The following is a 19411-nucleotide window of genomic DNA, read 5'->3' on the forward strand; positions in this document are numbered from 1 at the left end:
TCAATCAACAGTACCTGATCAGCGATAAAGTCCTTGTAAAATGTAAGTAATAAAAGGAATTAAAAACAGAAATCAAATGAAAATAGATGTGATCGGTCGATGCATGCATTAATAATAATAATAAGCATCCAAGCAAGAGAGGGCCATTAATTTTTGGCTTGCATGATCTTTTGCTTCCTAAAATCTGACATGAAACCGGCATATATAAAAGCCTCAGTTCTAGAAAAGCCTTAATGTGTATATTTATCTTTATAATTTAGTATCTTTTGTATTATAAGTTTGTAGATCCTAATTCGTGAAGTTACTGTTTTAGAAAATGACAACTAAAATGTAAAATAAATCAACAACAAATCTGAATTTTAGATCTCCTTCACATCATCGTCCATCTCTTGCCCTTAATGAGTCAAATTTAAACAGCATTTGTGTTTAGGTAATTACTTCTACTAACTACTATAAACCTGCAGGTTATGCATTATTTTAATTCATGTTATATGTACAATAATATTTTATTTATTAAGTTTTTGTTATCAACCTATGAAATGCCTCGAACGGCTCCATAGCAATAACCTAGTCCAATTCCCACTTTCTAGTTTCTACCTAGTAAGTATGAATTTGTCACACCAACAATAATTAAGTTTAATGGTACTATGGTAATTACAAATTAGCATCAACTCGGCTCAATTAATTGTTAATTGCTGACGTTAATAAAAGGACAAACAATAATTGTATGTAATAGGGGAAAAACGTATTAAAAAAAGAAAGATAAATTTGAAAGATGAAGGAAAAAAAAAAAAAAAAAAGATGACACACATAGTGAAAGCAACTTCACATGGCCCCCATGGCATGTCTAGTCTAGTCCCCACGATTTGATATTCATCTTCCTCCACTCTCGATTTTCTCCTATTCATTTCACCTATCTCACAAAATATATATATATATATATAATAAAATTAAGAACTAAAAATTCCATTTCTTGCCTTATTTAGCAAAACCAACCAAAATTTAACTTACCATCTTCATCAATCTCAAGCCATGTCCAGTGATAGAGGCAAGGAAATAGCTGAAGGATCATCAGATCATCATCATCAGCTGCAGCAGCCAGCTACTCCTAGCCGCTATGAGTCACAAAAGAGAAGGGACTGGAACACTTTTGGGCAGTATCTAAAGAACCAGAGGCCACCGGTTCCTTTGTCTCAGTGCAGTTGCAATCATGTGCTTGACTTTCTTCGCTATCTTGATCAATTTGGCAAGACAAAGGTTCATCTCCAAGGCTGCATGTTTTATGGCCAGCCCGAGCCGCCGGCTCCTTGTACTTGCCCTCTACGGCAAGCTTGGGGCAGCCTTGATGCTCTCATCGGTCGGCTTCGAGCTGCCTATGAAGAGAATGGAGGATCGCCGGAGACAAATCCTTTCGCTAGTGGCGCGATAAGGGTTTATTTAAGGGAAGTGAGGGAGTGCCAAGCTAAGGCTAGAGGGATCCCTTATAAGAAGAAGAAGAAGAAGCCGAGCCAAGGCAAGGCTAGCGATGAATCAAGCTCCGCCATGCATTTTTCTTGAATCATCATTTGCCAGCTCCTCTGGATTACATTGGTAATAATTAATTTTCATTAATTGTTAAATAGTATTTTGATTTATATATTTAAGTATAAGCATTAATATTACATGTGTGTAGTGTGGTAATACCATCTGAGCTCAATAATTCTTCACACTAAACCACTACTGCCCCTTTAGCCAAAACCCTAATCCGATTGCAACATGTAGTAACTTTTCAACTGTCAAAGATATTAGATGCAATGTTGACAATGTATATATCCTATATAACGTTTGTTTGGTCTAAAAGAAACTAGTGAAGGTGCTTGTTAATTTTCTCGGGAAAACTGATCTCAAATACCAGTAGTTACACACACGCACTACACAACACAGAGACATACGTGCGTACATGAATAATTATGAAAAAGATTGTAATGTTGGCGATTGAATTTAGTATCTATTAAATTCATGTTAACTTTTCCTTAATTAATATGGTTCTTTTTAAGATTCTGAAGATTTTCTGCCCCCATGAATGGTCAAGTAAGATATAGTATGCACTTTTTCATGTTAATATATATGTTAAATAAGCAAATGATTGACTAAAAGTGATTAATCAAAGTTTTAAGGTTTCTCAAAAATCTCCTTAATTAATAAATTATTTTGTAGTCGTCTTTCATGCTTTAAGATTGCTTTTCCAAATATAAACAAACTTATTAATGATAAAAAATCCATTATTTAATACAAACTTAATCCTAATTTAATATCAGTAATGTTAGTTTGGTTAACCAGAATTGCCCCACTGTTTGCTTTTCCTTAATGCAGAAGAACTTTGCGAGGGCAGTTTTGAAAATTTGTATCTGCATTTGTTGTAGGCTTTTGTACCTTCACTAGATTTTGCATGTCGTCTAATTCAGATTTTGTGGGACAGTAAGCTTACAGCTTTGATATTGGATCTCAGATTTGTTTGGGAAATAGACCTTTTCTTGGGGTCATGATCAAATTCTGGCTGAGTGATGAGCTTTGGGCTTTAAAAGAATACAATTCTTATTTTTCGCTTCACATTTTCCTGCTCCTATCATGTTTAAAGCCTTTGCATCTCACATGTTCTTGTCGCTGATCTTCATGATTGTGCTCTCCATTTTCCTTTCTAATTAGCTGACGAAAATAATTTGAATAGTGTTGAATGACTAGAATTAGTTTACTTGTATTCATCTCAAATCTTTTTTTGTCATATCCACATTGCATTTTCTGTTTGTAATGTGTATGTTTAGTTAAAATTCTCTATTAGCCGAACATTCATGCATTGAGATTGGGAGTTTCATGTGGAGATGAAAGGCTTCACTTTCACGTTCCTTGATATTCATGTTAACTAGGGTTTCTTTAGTTGTACCACTTTGATATCTTAAAATCTCACACTTTAGCTTTAAAACCTCCGTAAAGAATACACATGCAATCAATTTTACTAATTCATTTTTCTTTTGTATGAATCATAAATATACTCATATCACACACGAAAATAGTTGCATGCTCTAGCTTTAATTTACAATGAGTATTCAAAGCCTTGAGACCAGGATTTACATGAGTCCGCTTCTAATGAGGTGTTCCCTTTATTTTATTAAAGTAAAGATTAAATTAAAAGATAGAAATATACAAACTCTAATACACCAAAAGACAAATAACCTACTTTATAAAATGAATGATCAATAATGGGAAAGTTACATATATATATATTTTTTCATTTTATTTAGCCTAGTGGTAGCCACAATCCCTTTTCCATCCATGTGAGCAGGGTTTGAACCTTAGACTTAATGTTTTTAAACCAAAAGATCTTACCCGTGTTGGTACGTTGTGTATATGAATGTGTGCGCAAGCGTGCGGGGATATATATATATAATTTGAGAATCCTAGACTTTATAAAGTTCAGATCCTATTTACAATATTGTAAATGAGTTCCCAAATTTTATAAATTCTAGGATTTCCGAACTAGAAGCTAAAAAAATATAAATAGTTAATGAATTTCCTATTCCAGTATTGAAAATGAGACCTTATTTGTGGTTTAAGTGAACCTGAATCATCTTAAATGAAATAGTCCTTTAGATTTTGTTGTCTTCTTTATTTACATGCATCCACATTTTGTTTTCTTTATTTGTATACATACACCTCAAGAGAGGCTTATCTATCGTGCATGATCAAGTTAATGCATCTGTGTAATTGACCTTTTTTTTTTTTTTTTGCAGTGGACTGATTTTTCCCTTGAATATATGATGGAAAATGATGAGTGCATGTTTTTCCATAGTTCTTCATCATTTTCTCATCCTTCATTAACCAACGGGTGATGATTTTCAAGATATTGAAATCATTGAGTAATTTTCATAAAAATTTAATACATATACTTATATGAGCTTACTTGAGTTTTCAAAATTCTTTTACCCTGTGTCTTTTAACGGTAATGTAGGAACAGAACTTAACTTCTTTATTTTTTATTTATTTATTAATCACCAATAATAAACTCTTTCCTAATATTTAATACAAATACTTTTATTACGGACTCTTTCTATGCATTCATACAGGCTATAAACTACATAAATTTTGGTTGCTATATTCATCTAGTTAGAGTCATTTATTGAATTGGATATTGATGATTAATGATCTGTATATCAACTAATTGCAAGAATCGAGATGCATGGGAGAGAGGACAAAAAACAAATCTGACAATTTACTACCTTGTGAGTTTTTGCCACTTCTGAATATGATAATTTATTTTGTTGCAGGATTGCTAATGAATCTGTGGAAGGGTTTGTGAGCGGCTATTGCAGTTTCAGTTCTACGTTAATTTCAGCTTCTCCTACTATGTCTGTGATCAAGGAATTTTCTTTTTTTATTTTTCTATGAACCTCGACGGTATCAGAAGTGATCAAGGGAGTTGATATGCAATATGACGACTCTCCTGGAATATTGGTAATCGGATTTTCTTTTAACTTGTCTGCAATTTGGGAATTTGTAAGCTCCTAGCATATCACAAACTTTTTATGCAATTTGTGTTAATTACATATTGTTCAAATCCGCCACTAGCAACATTCTAAATATATATATAGATATAGATATAGATATAGATATAGATATAGTATTTTGAGGTTATTATTATTGAAAGCAATTATGTTACTTCAATGGAGCCGTGGGTACCTAAACTCAATGCATTGCTTCCTCTCCACTGTGATAGCATTTAGTTCTTGGATTGGAGTGAGAATTATGAGGAGTGGGAATTAAGAGATTGGGAGGGTAGAGTGAGAGTGGGTGTATGTTGTTTACTTATATTGGAATAGGAGTATGGAATATGAATCAGAATCCTATTTATGTGTTTCCTTTGTCTTGAATTAAGAATGAATTGTTTTAGATTATCGTTTTATCCTTATGTAAAGAATTGTACTTCTTAATTACAAAATGAATAAAAGAAGTATATTTATAAAATAAATTATTTATTTTAATTATATACATTAATAATAATTATTAATATTCTTAATTATGTAAATAGCATTTTTTTACTAATTTTAATTATGTAAATTAAAAATTCTTGATAAGAGCAACACAAATGAAATATTATTATTAATAATATAGTATAAAATTAATATTTTCTTAGAACAAATTATTATTTATTATTTATTATTAATATAAAATAAATATAATACTATTGAAATTATATAAATATAATTATATTATATTTAATAAAAAAAAGGATAAAAGAAGGAGGTGGGAAATTCTCACTCCCATTCCCTTCCTTAAATGAGAAAGTAAACATTGGAGTTAAAGGAATCCACACTTCCCACTCCCTGATGGAAATCATCTAGCTAGGGGAATTGATAAGGATACTGTAATTATTATTATTGTCAAAGAAAAAAAAATGGTAGATGGTGCAATGGCAAGCATAAAGCAGGCGAAAATCTTATATATTCCCATAAGAAATCCTTGAAAATATTTTAAATTAGGGATGTGCTGTGTATTTTATTTTTTAATTTATCTCTAATTTTAATATAATCAGATATTGATGATATATGTATTATTATTATTTAACACTAATTAAACTTGTGATCGGTCTATTGAAGATTAATTTATTGCCTCGACATGAACCGATGTCTGCTTGACTGCTTCCATATATATAATCCATGGGATATTATTATTAGCAACTGGCTTTTGGAATTGTTGGTGCGTGCTGATTAGATATGCTTTAATTCTTTAAGAAAATTTAAAAATAAAATAATATTATATACTAAAAAAAGAAAATAGCTAAAACATAAAACATGCAAGATTAGGGCATCGACGGACGGGTCAAATCAAAATTCTTAAATGTTTCTCTTTAATTCACATGGGGGCCTAGATTTAGGGTTTTGCAGGATACTTAATTCTAATTCGAATTCTAATGGTCAATATTGTCCCGTCTCAAATATGAAATAATTAATCTTAGGTACTTCCAGTATGTATTCATACTCTCTTATGGTTAAATTCTTGACTGAAACGGTTAAAGAGTATCAAATATATGTCTTTTGAGTCCTAATAAATCCCTCTTTTCTAAGGAACGGTTGTTGGTTCGACAAATGAAAAAGATGAAGTTTGTCTCTACGGCAGCCGCATGACCTAAAGAGTAGAGTCTGCAGTGTTCTGTATTCGGCATAGAAAAAAGTATCAACATAAGAACTAGAGTACATTATAGATATTATACTTAAGTAATATAATTATTAATTATAGGATTATTTTAAAAATAAATACACATAATATATGAGTGATGATACATGCACAAATTTTTGTATAAACTTATTTTGTATAATAGAATGGGTTAAGAGATATTTAATTCAACTAATGAATTAACGCCACATTAATTTATATAAAATAAATTTATACAAGAGTTTGTGACTATTTTATTACTCATAATATATATACATTAATTAAATATGATATCTTTAATGTATTCCAAAATTTCTATGTAATATCTTTGATATGGCCAGTACTAAATTACGTTTGTTAGCACACAACAATAATAATAAGTTCCACCGATAGCTACCGTTACTGTACGTGAGTGTAAGTTACTTAAACATAACATGGAGATCCTCTTCGATATACTCTAAAATCTCTCGAGTTTCAGAACTTTGGAAAAGACCTTTGAAATTTGTGGCAAAGTTAAAATGTGGAAAAGACTGAAAAGAAATGAAGAACTTAATTAAACGTATGTACAAATTATTTGAAGTGTGTTTTTCATGATCTTCATGACACTTCCTAGTTACATTCAATGAATCGGTCTGCTCGATTACTGAGCATTTTGTCTGTATGTGCTTGTTCTCCGCTTACGTGAATTAGTTTCTACTTTCCAGTTATAGGACTTTGACTTGTAGGCACATTATGGAAACGAGTAATTAATGGGGAATGATTAAGACCTAACCGACTGCTAAACACTTCAATGGGTTAGGCCTCACGCCGGGTAGTGTGCGATTTCATATGATGTTGTTATAATGTTGGTGCTGTAAATCTTGTTGATCCAAACCTCAATTCATTTAGGCAATGGTTATTAGGTGGTTGATTGTTGTTACCTGAATTAACCCACCCTCTATTCCTCTTAAATAAATATATTCCTGCGGATAAGTGTTATAAAATTTGAAACACAAAACACAAACAAAATTGACAAAGCCAAAATTTTTAAGATATAACAAAAAAAAACAGAGTTTAAGACTGTGATTGTAATTGTTGGTAAGAAAATACATACACTTGAATATTAACTGTATGTTCTTAAAAAAGAAAAAAGAAAAAAGAAAAAAGAAAAAAGAAAAAAGAAAATTATATGTTCTTGTAAATACGTACTTGATAAGAAAATACATATATTTGAATATTAACTGTATGTTCTTAAAAAAAAATAGTAAGTATATGTTCTTATAAATATACACTTGGCACGATATCTATAAACATCAGCATTTTGATCCAAAATTCTATATATACACACACCCTAATAATTTAATCGAACGACCCCAAGTGTGCAAGTGAAGCGCAATAAAGTGATAAACAAAGGCATAAAAAAAAATATTAACTAATTAAACATATTGTTACTTCAAATATATGGATCATATTAATCTATACATAAAATGTAATATATGTCGGAACCTAAGCTAGCTTCTCACCGATGGATTCAGGCCCAGCTCATTTGCTGGCCCTGGGCCCCTGGCTCGGTTTGGCAACACTAAATCGGCAACAAGTTCAATTTTATTTTATTTTTTAAATACTGTTAAAAAAGTTTTCAAAAAGCAAAAACTAATCCAATCTCAAGATGTCTGTATTTTCGGGCCTAAATGTGGACGTACGTATCATCAATTGTGAATGTGTAATTAATTCTTCAGCTATTTAACGTCTTAATCATCTATAAAGTGCTCAAACTTGCATCCAATTCTTCTCTCAAACCTTCAACACAATGAATGTAACGGTACGGCAAGAGCTTGCTTAACGGTTTGTACGTCTTGTTGGTTCAACTCAGTTAATTTTACGGGTCAAAATCAGAATATCCTCTCAGCCGCGCTGATAATCGAAGCTTTCATTTGATACTAATAATCACAATCGTCAATGGGGCCTAAGAACTTGCCTATAAATCCCAGGAGTGATCCTTGTTTCCATGTATCTCTTCACTTGATCAATTACTCTATTCATAGCAGCTAAACTAATACGAGTAATTGAAATGGCATTCACAAGCCAGCAGCAATGCCTTTGTTTGGCCCTGATCCTATTAGGAGCTTGGATTCCACAAGCCTTGTCGTCTCGTGCGCTGCAAGATGCAGCTATGTACGAGAGGTACGAGCAATGGACGGCTCGCTACGGACGCGTGTACAGGGACAACGTTGAGAAGGAGAAGCGGTTCACCATTTTCAAACAAAACGTTGCACATATTGAAGCTTTCAACAAGGCTAGTAAGAAACCTTACAAGCTAGCCGTCAATGAATTTGCTGATCTTACTAATGAAGAGTTCAAAGTCTCACGAAACAGATTCAAGGGCCACATGTGTTCCGAACAAACAGGTCCATTCAAGTACGAAAATGTTACTGCGGTGCCTTCCACCATGGACTGGCGGAAGAAAGGCGCTGTCACACCCGTCAAGGATCAAGGACAGTGCGGTCAGTTTTTTCATTTTGTATATTGGAGTTTGTTTTCTTTAGCTGCGTCCGAGTAACAAGGACGAGCATATTAAATACTTATATAACACTTTGCATAATGATATATATAAATGTGTGTATATAGGATGCTGCTGGGCATTTTCGGCAGTGGCAGCTATCGAAGGAATTAATCAGCTAACAACTGGAAAATTAGCCTCTCTGTCGGAGCAAGAGTTGGTGGATTGTGACGTCAAGGGTGAAGATGAAGGATGCAACGGTGGTTTGATGGACAATGCATTCCAATTCGTTCAAAAGAACAAGGGGATAACAACTGAAACAAACTATCCTTACAAGGGAGTTGATGGAAAATGCAACGCTAAAGAGGAAGCAAATCATGCGGCCAAGATTAATGGACACGAGGATGTGCCGGCCAACAGTGAGACAGCACTGATGAATGCTGTTGCTAATCAACCGGTTTCGGTTGCAATTGATGCCGGAGGCTCTGATTTCCAGTTCTACTCCAGCGGCGTGTTTACCGGAGACTGTGGCACTGAATTGGACCATGGTGTCACTGCTGTTGGTTATGGAGCTGCTGATGATGGGACCAAGTATTGGCTGGTGAAAAATTCATGGGGCACAAGCTGGGGAGAGGAAGGATACATAAGGATGCAAAGGGATATTGATGCCAAGGAAGGCCTCTGTGGAATTGCCATGCAAGCCTCTTACCCCACTGCATAAATATCAAAATATCGAGGCAAATAATTAATTATGCCTTCTATTTCACTTCAGTGTGTAAAAATATTGTGTATGCTTTTGTATTATTACAACTGGAGAAATTCGTCTAGCTGATTGCTGACATGAGTTCGTAAAACTATGTATAATTAAGTGATTGTTTATAATATGTATGATGACATTTTCGTTCTCAAATACTATCAGCAATCGCCATAGAACCATCTTTGTTAACTTATACCAATTATAACACCATCGGCAGTATTTGTGTTTTTTTTTTATTTAAAAAAAAAAAATAGAGTGCGAAGTGGTTCAGGAGCTTGTAACTCTTCTAGCCAATAATAGGAATGTAATATTGGGCAGCATAATTAAAACATAGCAGCGTGATTTTTTTTCTTCTTTTTGGGTAATATAACGCATTTGATCAAACACTTATATTGAGCTTTCTCCAAATCATTATAACTCAGGAAACCAGATGTTCTCAACTTCTCGTCATGTCACCAAAAGAGGCGACAGTCATGTCTTTAAAAAACGTACTCTTACAATATTCTTATCAGGTCCTCAGAATTATCGCTCCATAAAAGCCTCACTATCAGAATAAAAACAGAGCAATAGGTGAGATTTCTAGATCCTAAAAGAAATCTAAATTATTTCTCACAAAAATCACAGCTAATTAGCAGAGCAATGGAGATATTCAAGAGTAATTTTATTGTATTGCACCGTGACATATATGTATTTATTTTAAAAAATTATTATGCAATTGATAATTATATTTAATTTTTATCCGCATGTCATATGTGATGAAATAAAATAAATATATTCTAAAATATCTCATACAATAAATCACATGGCATAAAAATATTATTAATAATAATTGATATCCTTGTACAAGTCCGTACGAAGTTTAGTGCGAACACATGCCTTTTACAGCTTGGTAAAGGAATAAATTTCGTGCGGGTTCATTTTGCAACTTTCAACTCGTCACAGGAACATCATCAGCTGAAATGTGTCGGGGAAAAAAAAAAGAAAATTAAGAAATGAGAGAGAAAATTTCTTCAGAGAGATAATAAAATAGCTTCTTAACGTGGAGCTTAAAACAAGGTAAGATGGATTTATAAATGCAGCTAAATTAATGTTAAGTGCAAACATCAACTAGAAACTCCGAAACAAAGAGAGTAGTAAGCCATAGAACAAAGGAAGAAAAGTTTGCCAGTTAGACACCGCCGCCAGACCGGCATCCAGCTGAGGCAAAGGGAGCATTCGACTTATAAGGAGATTTGCACCAACGTCGAGCAGATCGTTAGGGTTTCGGCGATTTGGCTATTTGGCTGTTAGAAATATCAGTACACTCGGTCCGTTTATCATTTTTCCTTTTTCAAATTAACAAAGTAAATTGGACCAGGTGTATTTTTATTTGCCTTAACTTTCTTTTAAATTTTTTATAAGATTAACGAATAAAATTATGTCATGTTTACAAAATATTATATTATACTTTCATTGATTAGTTATATATAGATCTACATAATTAATTATAGGACCATAATTAGTACAAACAAGCAGTCATAGACTCATAAATATAGATGTTTTACCCACCTCAGATTACTTTTTCGGTCAAATCCATTTTGAATTTGATAAGTGTATTGCTTCTCAAGTATGCATTGGCATGTCATATAGATTTGCGTATTGTTGATTGGAGATTTTAAATAGATATTTGAGAGAATTGATTTTGGAATTATATTTTTTGGGGTAACTACATTGTGTAGTATCCAACAAATTATTTATCAATGATTAAAGAAATATGAACTTGCTACTTATGATTGTCACGAATTGAATTATAATCATATTGCTTTAGGTCATTTACCAGTGTCAGTAATTAATGATTTTACAATTTGAACAATCTTGAATTCACCTCAAGAAAATGACAATACACCTCGTCCAATTTACTTTGTTAATTGAAAAAAAAAATTAAAAGAAAGCTGACGAAAATAACGATACACCTGGTGTAATTTACTTTGGTAATTTAATTTGTCAGCTTTAGGTGATTTACCAAATGTCAGTAAATCTTTTTAATTTTGAATTATTAAGATTTAGTTTAATATATATGGTATAAAGGGATAAGGTTGCTTTTTGGCTTGGTCAATAACTTCAAACCAAACTTTTAATTGGTTGATGACAAGCACAACTTAATTTATATTAAACTAAAATGATATATAGTAGGGGTGGGCAAAATCGGGTTCGGATCAACCCGATCGGATTTCGGGTTGATCGGGTTAGAGAGAAACTCATCCGAACTCAACCCAAATTTTAGATCGGATCGGATCGGATCGGGTTATATTCGGGTCGGGTCGAATCGGATCTAAAATTCGGATCAATTTCGGATCAATTCGGGTTAAGGACAAAAAAGAGTCATTTGTGTTAATTTTGGGTTGTTTAATAATTATTTAATAATTACAAGATCACTAGTTCATTTTAGTCCATTTCCACTTTCCAGTGACCATCATAAAAAAATATAAACTGAAATAGAATTGAAAAAGTTGTGAGCTTGGAGGACTTGGTGTCATGAATCTCAGTCTCGGTCTCGTTGGAAGAACAACCATGGATTGCTTCGCGCGGGTCAAGCGGCAGCCGATGGATCAAGCGGCAACGGGTTTCGTCGATGGCTCATGGCTTCACAGGTTTTGTCGGTGGCTACCGAAAAAGCAGATTAGATCGAAGTGAAGTGCAGCAACCGTCGATGCAGCAGCAAGCAGATCCTGTCGTCAGTGCAGTAGATCTAGTCGAGTGGTGTGCTGCATGTGGCCCGCTGCTGTGCTAACCGTCTGTAGTTTTGTTGTTGCGAGAAAGAAGAGAAAGAAGACAATGAAGAGAAAAAAGAGAGTTGTTTGTGTGAGTTGTGAGAAAGAAGAGAAAGAAGAGAGTGAAGAGAAAGAACACGGAGAGTGTTGGTGTGAGGCTGTGAGCCGTAGTGTTCGTATCTGTTCTGTTTAGCCATTTAGGTTGTTTGTGTGTGGCGTGTGTGTTTAGATTTAGGTTTTTTTTTTTAAAGCAACCCGATTGGGTTTTCGGATAGGATCGGATTTGACCCGATCCGATCACAACCCGATCAGGTTTCACCATCTTCATCCGATCGGGTGTTCTTTATAACCCGATCCGATCTGAACCTGAAATTTTTCGGATCGGGTCGGATCAGATCGGATATTTTGCCCACCCCTAATATATAGATAGAAGCTTTTTCAAACTAGATAGCATCAATTTCAAATTGTCATATAGAATAACGAAAAACAAAATTGATCCTAGAATTGTATCCACATCCATTTTAAGATATTGCGGGGAAAAAAAAAAACAGTGCAAGAAGTCCTCCTTTGTAAAGTTTTTCATTACTATATTTTAAAAAATTATAGATTTTACCACATTTTCATTAACCCTGTTACTAAAATGCTGACATCATATTGACATTACTAGGAAAAGAATGACTTTTACTAAATTTTTTCCCAACATTTTATATTTATAATAAAATTTGAAGGACAAATTATCCTCTAAATCACAAATTTTAATTTATTAATTTTTTAACTAATTAGAAATCATTTATTTGTGCTGTTTTACTATTTTGCAATGCTGAAAGTAGAGCTGGCAAAACGGGTCATCGGGTCGTGTTCGTGTCGTGTCAGTTTTGTGTCGTGTCAAATTTACGTCGACCCAAACCCGATCCATTTAATAATCATGTCAAAATGTTGAGACCCAAACCCGACACGGAAAAATAATCGGGTTACCCAATAAGCCGTTTAATATCTATATATTGAACAAAAGTTACATCAAATATTTACACACTATCATATATGCGTATGTACATAAATACATACATACATACATACATACATACATAATTTATCGATATTATAAAATATACATATCTACCAATATATTACACATGTACACTATTGATGTTTTAATTATATATATATATAATATTATATATCAATATTATAAAATATACATGTCTATCAATTTTTACACATTTACACTATTGAAGCTCTAAATATATGTAAAATTTTATAAATAAAACATTGTGTTTATATTCACCCTTTTAAAGAATAAAAAAAAGAAAATCATCTCTAATATTTGAGTTTTAATTATAAGAATATGTAAATTATTTTAAAATAGAAAATATAATCGGGTTATTGATCGGGTAAATGGGTCAAGAATTTTAACCCAAACTCGACACGGAAAAAAATCGTGTTGACCCGGACCCGACCCATTTAATAATCGTGTTAAATTTGACGACCCATACCCATTTATTTATGTCGTGTTCGTGTCGGGTAATCGGGTCGTGTCAAATTTTGCCAGCTCTAGCTGAAAGTAATGAAATAATAATAACCAAGATAACAATAATAATAAAGTAATAATAGTAAAATAACTCAACAATGCCCTTCGGTCGAAGCCATTGCTAGATCCCTATCCTTTCGTCCAACAGATCTGAGTTTGTTCCACCACCACATTGCAGTAATACCAATAAAGTTGTGGTTGCCAAGGATGACGAGTGAAAATTTTATTACGTGAAAAAATTTATTACAAAACCCTAATAATACCCAAGGCTCTCAGTACACCTGTTGTTTCTCTCACACTGAAATTATCTACTTGTAGAGAAAATTGAGTGATTACCGAGTGAACCCAACCTCTTTATATATAGTAATTATTTCTTGTTCAAGTAGTATTTCTTTTTAAATTGAATTCTTCCTTGAATAAGTTAAGTCCTAAAAAAATTAGTTATTCCTTAGATAAAAAATCCTTTTAAATTAGAAAACCACTAAATAAGAAAAACCTAGGAAATATTATAATTTAGGATTTACAAATCCTTATTGAAGAGACATATTTCCTAACAATCTTCACCTTTGCGAGTTTTTTTAATAACATGATAAAATATGACCCACCATTTATGCATATAACCATGTTGTCCCCACCATCTTTACTTCACCAAACCACACTTGCATAGGGCTTATAAGAATCGCTCCACTGTGGATGAAATCTTATACTTTATCCAGCAACTATAATTCTTTATATCAAGAATTATCATACTCCATCGTGCGCAGAGTGCATATATTCAATACATGTCGATCACATTGTTGAAAATACCCATTCTCATGTTCGGCTTCCTTAAGAGTTCTCAACCATCAACATAAAAATTCCTCCATACATTTTGCATAAATGCCCAACTATGCCTTAAGTGTAAACCTTGTAGACTCGCTATTAGTTACACATCCTCTTCTATAGCACACCAAAAACAATAGACTAGTCTCTCATGGAGAAAAGTGCCATACAGCTAGCTGACACTATTAGTATTTGTATCAACTAATTTAGAGCTACTTGCTGAACCTGCTCTATTCCAACAATCTTTTTTAAATTGTCTTGATTGTCTATACAGCTTTAGGTGTTTTGAGATTTACATTACCCTTGATTTTCTTATAAAACATATATTGGATCAGTATATATATCTTGACTTCAATCTACCTCAAGCCAAAATTTATTATCCCATCAAACTTTTCTAGTTCTACTTCACATGTTTTGAAAACTTCAGGCCAAAACTCATTCTTCTAAACTTTTCTATTTTTTAGTTCATAGGCTTTGAAAATTTCAAGCCAAAATTTTATTCTCCCATCAAACTTTTCTATTTTACTCTCATTTAGGCCATCCAAGATCTCCTCCATCGTGATTGGCTGATCAAAGTGGACCATATCTACCGGAAGGCAATGCAGCAGCAGATTTCCTTGCTTCATACAGCTTTTCGTTTCCTTTGGGTTTACAATGCTTTCAATATATTTCTCCAAATATGCTTAGCATATTGAATAATGATGTTTATGGGGTTGCACACTCCCGCTTAGTGTTGCCTTAACTCTCTTAAGAGCCCTTTTATGATTAAAAAAAAGAAAAGAAAATACATATATTTGAATATTAACTGTATGTTCTTAAAAAAAATGAAAAGTATATGTTCTTATAAATACACACTTGACACGATATCTATAAACATCAGCACTTTGATCCAAAATTCTATATATACACACGCCTTAATAATTTAATCGAACGACCCCAAATGTGCAAATGAAGCGCAATAAAGTGATAAACAAAGGCATAAAAAAAAATTATAAATTAAACATACTGTTACTTGAAAAATATGGATCATATTAATCTATATATAAAGGTAAACCCTATCTTACATGCATGTAAGATACATTCCCCTCACATGAATAGTACATGTGTGGGACCCACATACCATTCATGTGAGAGGAATGTATCTTACATGCATGTAAGATAGAAGGACCCATATATAAAATGTAATATATGTCGGAACCTAAGCTAACTTCTTACCGATGGATTCAGGCCCAGCTCATTTGTTGGCCCTGGGCCCCTGGCTGAGTTTGGCAAAACAAAAACGGCATCAGATTCGGTTTTATTTTATTTTATTTTTTAAATACCGTTGAAAATGTTTTCAAAAAGCAAAAACTAATCCAATCTCAAGATGTCTGTCTTTTCGGGCCTAAATGTAGACGTACGTTTCAGCAATTGTGAATATGTAACTTATTCTTCAGCTACTCAACGTCTCAATCATCTATATATTGCTCAAACTTGCATCCAATTCTTATGTCAAACCTTCAACACAAAGAATGTAACGGTACGGCAAGAGCTTGCATAACGGTTTGTACGTCTTGTTGGTTCAACTCAGTTAATTTTATGGGTCAAAATCAGAATATCCTCTCAGCCACGCTGATAATCGAAGCTTTCGTTTGATACTAATAATCACAATCTTCAATGGGGCCTAAGAACTTGCCTATAAATCCCAGGAGTGATCCTTGTTTCCATGTATCTCTTCACTTTGATCAATTACTCTATTCACAGCAGCTAAACTAATTGAAATGGCATTCACAAGCCAGCAGCAATGCCTTTGTTTGGCCCTGATCTTATTAGGAGCTTGGAGTCCACAAGCCATGTCGTCTCGTACGCTGCAAGATGCAGCTATGTACGAGAGGTACGAGCAATGGACGGCTCGCTACGGACGCGTGTACAGGGACAACGCTGAGAAGGAGAAGCGGTTCACCATTTTCAAACAAAACGTTGCAAATATTGAAGCTTTCAACAAGGCTAGTGAGAAACCTTACAAGCTAGCCGTCAATGAATTTGCTGATCTTACTAATGAAGAGTTCAAAGCCTCACGAAACAGATTCAAGGGCCACATGTGTTCCGAACAAACAGGTCCATTCAAGTACGAAAATGTTACTGCGGTGCCTTCCACCATGGACTGGCGGAAGAAAGGCGCTGTCACACCCGTCAAGGATCAAGGACAATGCGGTCAGTTTTTTCATTTTGTCATTTAGTATATTGGAGTTCGTTTTCTTTAGCTGCGTCCGAATAACAAGGACGAGCATATTATATATTTATCAAACACTTTGCAGAATGATATATATAAATGTGTGTATACAGGATGCTGCTGGGCATTTTCGGCAGTGGCAGCTATCGAAGGAATTAATCAGCTAACAACTGGAAAATTAGCCTCTCTGTCGGAGCAAGAGTTGGTGGATTGTGATGTCAAGGGTGAAGATGAAGGATGCAACGGTGGTTTGATGGACAATGCATTCCAATTCGTTCAAAAGAACAAGGGGATAACAACTGAGATAAACTATCCTTACAAGGGAGTTGATGGAAAATGCAACGCCAAAGAGGAAGCAAATCATGCGGCCAAGATTAATGGACACGAGGATGTGCCGGCCAACAGTGAGACAGCACTGATGAATGCTGTTGCTAATCAACCGGTTTCGGTTGCAATTGATGCCGGAGGCTCTGATTTCCAGTTCTACTCCAGCGGCGTGTTTACCGGAGACTGTGGCACTGAATTGGACCATGGTGTCACTGCTGTTGGTTATGGAGCTGCTGATGATGGGACCAAGTATTGGCTGGTGAAAAATTCATGGGGCACAAGCTGGGGAGAGGAAGGATACATAAGGATGCAAAGGGATATTGATGCCAAGCAAGGCCTCTGTGGAATTGCGATGCAAGCCTCTTACCCCACTGCATAAAAATCAAAATATCAAGACAAATAATTAATTATGCCTTCTATTGACTTCAGTGTGTAAAAATATTGTGTATGCTTTTGTATTACTATTTATAAAACTATTTATAATTTAGTGATTGTTTATGATATGTATGATGACATTTTCGTTCTCAATTACTATCAGTAATCGCCATAGAACCACTTTGTTCACTTAACCAATTATAAAACCATCGGCAGTATTTGTGTGTTTTTTTTTTTTTTAAAATATAGAGTGCGAAGAGGTTCAGGAGCATAATGCATTTGATAAGTTTTGTAACCAATTATAACTCTTCCAGCCAATAATAGGAATGTAATATTGGGCAGCATTATTAAAACATAGCAGCGTGATTTTTTTTCTTCTTTTTGGGTAATATAATGCATTTGATCAAACACTTACATTGAGCTTTCTCCAAATCATTATAACTAAGGAAACCAGATGTTCTCAACTTCTCGTCATGTCACCAAAAGAAGCGACAGTCATGTCTTTCAAAAACGTACTCTTACAATATTCTATCAGGTCCTCAGAATTATCGCTTCATAGAAGCCTCACTATCAGAATAAAAAACAGAGCAATATGTGAGATTTCTAGATCCTAAAAAAAATCTAAATTATTTCTCACAAAATCACAACTAATTAGCAGAGCGATGGAGATATTCTAAAGTAATTCTATTGTATTGCACCGACTTAATGTATGTGTGATATATATGTACTTATTTTTAAAAGTTATTATGTAATTAATAATTATATTTAATTTATTTCCGCATGTCATATGTGATGAAATACAATAAGTGTATTCTAAAATGTCTCATTCAATAAATCACATGACACAAAAGTATTATTAATACTAATTGATATCCCTGTGCAGGTCCGAACGAAATTTAGTGCGAACACATGCCTTTTACAGCTTGGTAAAGGAATAAATTTCGTGCGGGTTCATTTTGCAACTTCAACTCATCACAGGAACATCATCAGCTGAAATGTGTCGGGGGAAAAAAAAGAAAACTAAAACAATGAGAGAAAATTTCTTCGGAGAGATAATAAAATGGGTAATTTTTACTTTTCTCCCTTGAGCTTTGGGTCTTTTACACTTAGATAGCCAAGATCCATTTATTAGTAAAGACCCCCTTACGGAATGCCAACGGTAGATCTCATATGGTTAATTATGGGTAATTTAGTAATTTAATTTGACAAGCATAATTTTTATACATTTTGATTGACATGAGCACAGTGAATTGTCAAATCATTGTGAAAAAAATCATGTCTTGTGATCATTCATATAAATAAAAAATTATAAAAACAATCAAAGCTTAAAACTTTTTCTCTTTTCTCTCAAACTAAGCGTTTCTCTTTCATGAAGCTCATACGAAAGCTCTATTTAGAAGGCAAAAAAATTCTTTATTTCTAGCAAAGCAATATCTATTATTTGTGTGAAGTGAAGAAGAAACACCAAACCTGCATCATGTTTCGCTCTGAATTTCGCCGATACTCGAAATATTTGAATCGCTATATTGAAACTAATAATATGTTAGTTTTCAATAAAACTTTTCTTTTTTTGGGCTCCATTTAGAGCGTATTGATATTATTGTGAGTTGTTTGTAAATATCAAGTTTGTCCTTCATTCTTTGTTCATTGACACATCTTTGATAATGTTTATGGAACTGTGAAATATAAAATCGAGAATAAATTTTCCAACGCTATTTTGGGTATTTTGCAAGCATATGGTTTCAGCTTATGTTACGGTAGATTATGCATTTGATTTATGCGTTGTAATATTCATGATGTACTTTTTAAAGTGAGTTTTAATAGGCCCGAAATATGTATGAAAGTATAAACAATTTTTTTTTGTCTTAATGACAGTTATACAGAGCTAAAAAACTGAAGTTTAAAACACTTAATGATCATTGTTTTTAATTGCATAATGTAAGATATGCCTCAATAGTCTTTAATTAGATAATTG

The 19411-nt window shown here is 33.5% G+C and overlaps 3 protein-coding genes across 3 annotated transcripts; all 3 read left to right on the top strand.

Moving 5' to 3' along the window:
• The first annotated feature begins 916 nt into the window (after positions 1-916).
• On the top strand, positions 917-4593 carry LOC102606613 (hypothetical protein). Its single transcript, XM_006468950.3, has 2 exons — positions 917-1590; positions 4302-4593. The coding sequence occupies exon 1, from the start codon at positions 1033-1035 to the stop codon at positions 1555-1557; it is 525 nt and encodes a 174-aa protein (XP_006469013.1). The 5' UTR covers positions 917-1032; the 3' UTR covers positions 1558-1590; positions 4302-4593.
• A 3354-nt stretch (positions 4594-7947) lies between these two features.
• LOC102631207 (senescence-specific cysteine protease SAG39-like) lies at positions 7948-9591 on the top strand. The gene is made up of 2 exons (XM_052432917.1): positions 7948-8669; positions 8794-9591. Exons 1-2 carry the CDS (start codon positions 8237-8239, stop codon positions 9384-9386), a joined length of 1026 nt encoding a protein of 341 aa, XP_052288877.1. The 5' UTR covers positions 7948-8236; the 3' UTR covers positions 9387-9591.
• A 6655-nt stretch (positions 9592-16246) lies between these two features.
• On the top strand, positions 16247-17548 carry LOC102630908 (senescence-specific cysteine protease SAG39-like). The gene is made up of 2 exons (XM_052432916.1): positions 16247-16715; positions 16848-17548. Exons 1-2 carry the CDS (start codon positions 16283-16285, stop codon positions 17438-17440), a joined length of 1026 nt encoding a protein of 341 aa, XP_052288876.1. The 5' UTR covers positions 16247-16282; the 3' UTR covers positions 17441-17548.
• Positions 17549-19411: the final 1863 nt, after the last annotated feature.

Source organism: Citrus sinensis, chromosome 2, assembly GCF_022201045.2.
Source record: "Citrus sinensis cultivar Valencia sweet orange chromosome 2, DVS_A1.0, whole genome shotgun sequence".
In the NCBI taxonomy this organism is placed as follows: Eukaryota; Viridiplantae; Streptophyta; class Magnoliopsida; order Sapindales; family Rutaceae; genus Citrus; species Citrus sinensis.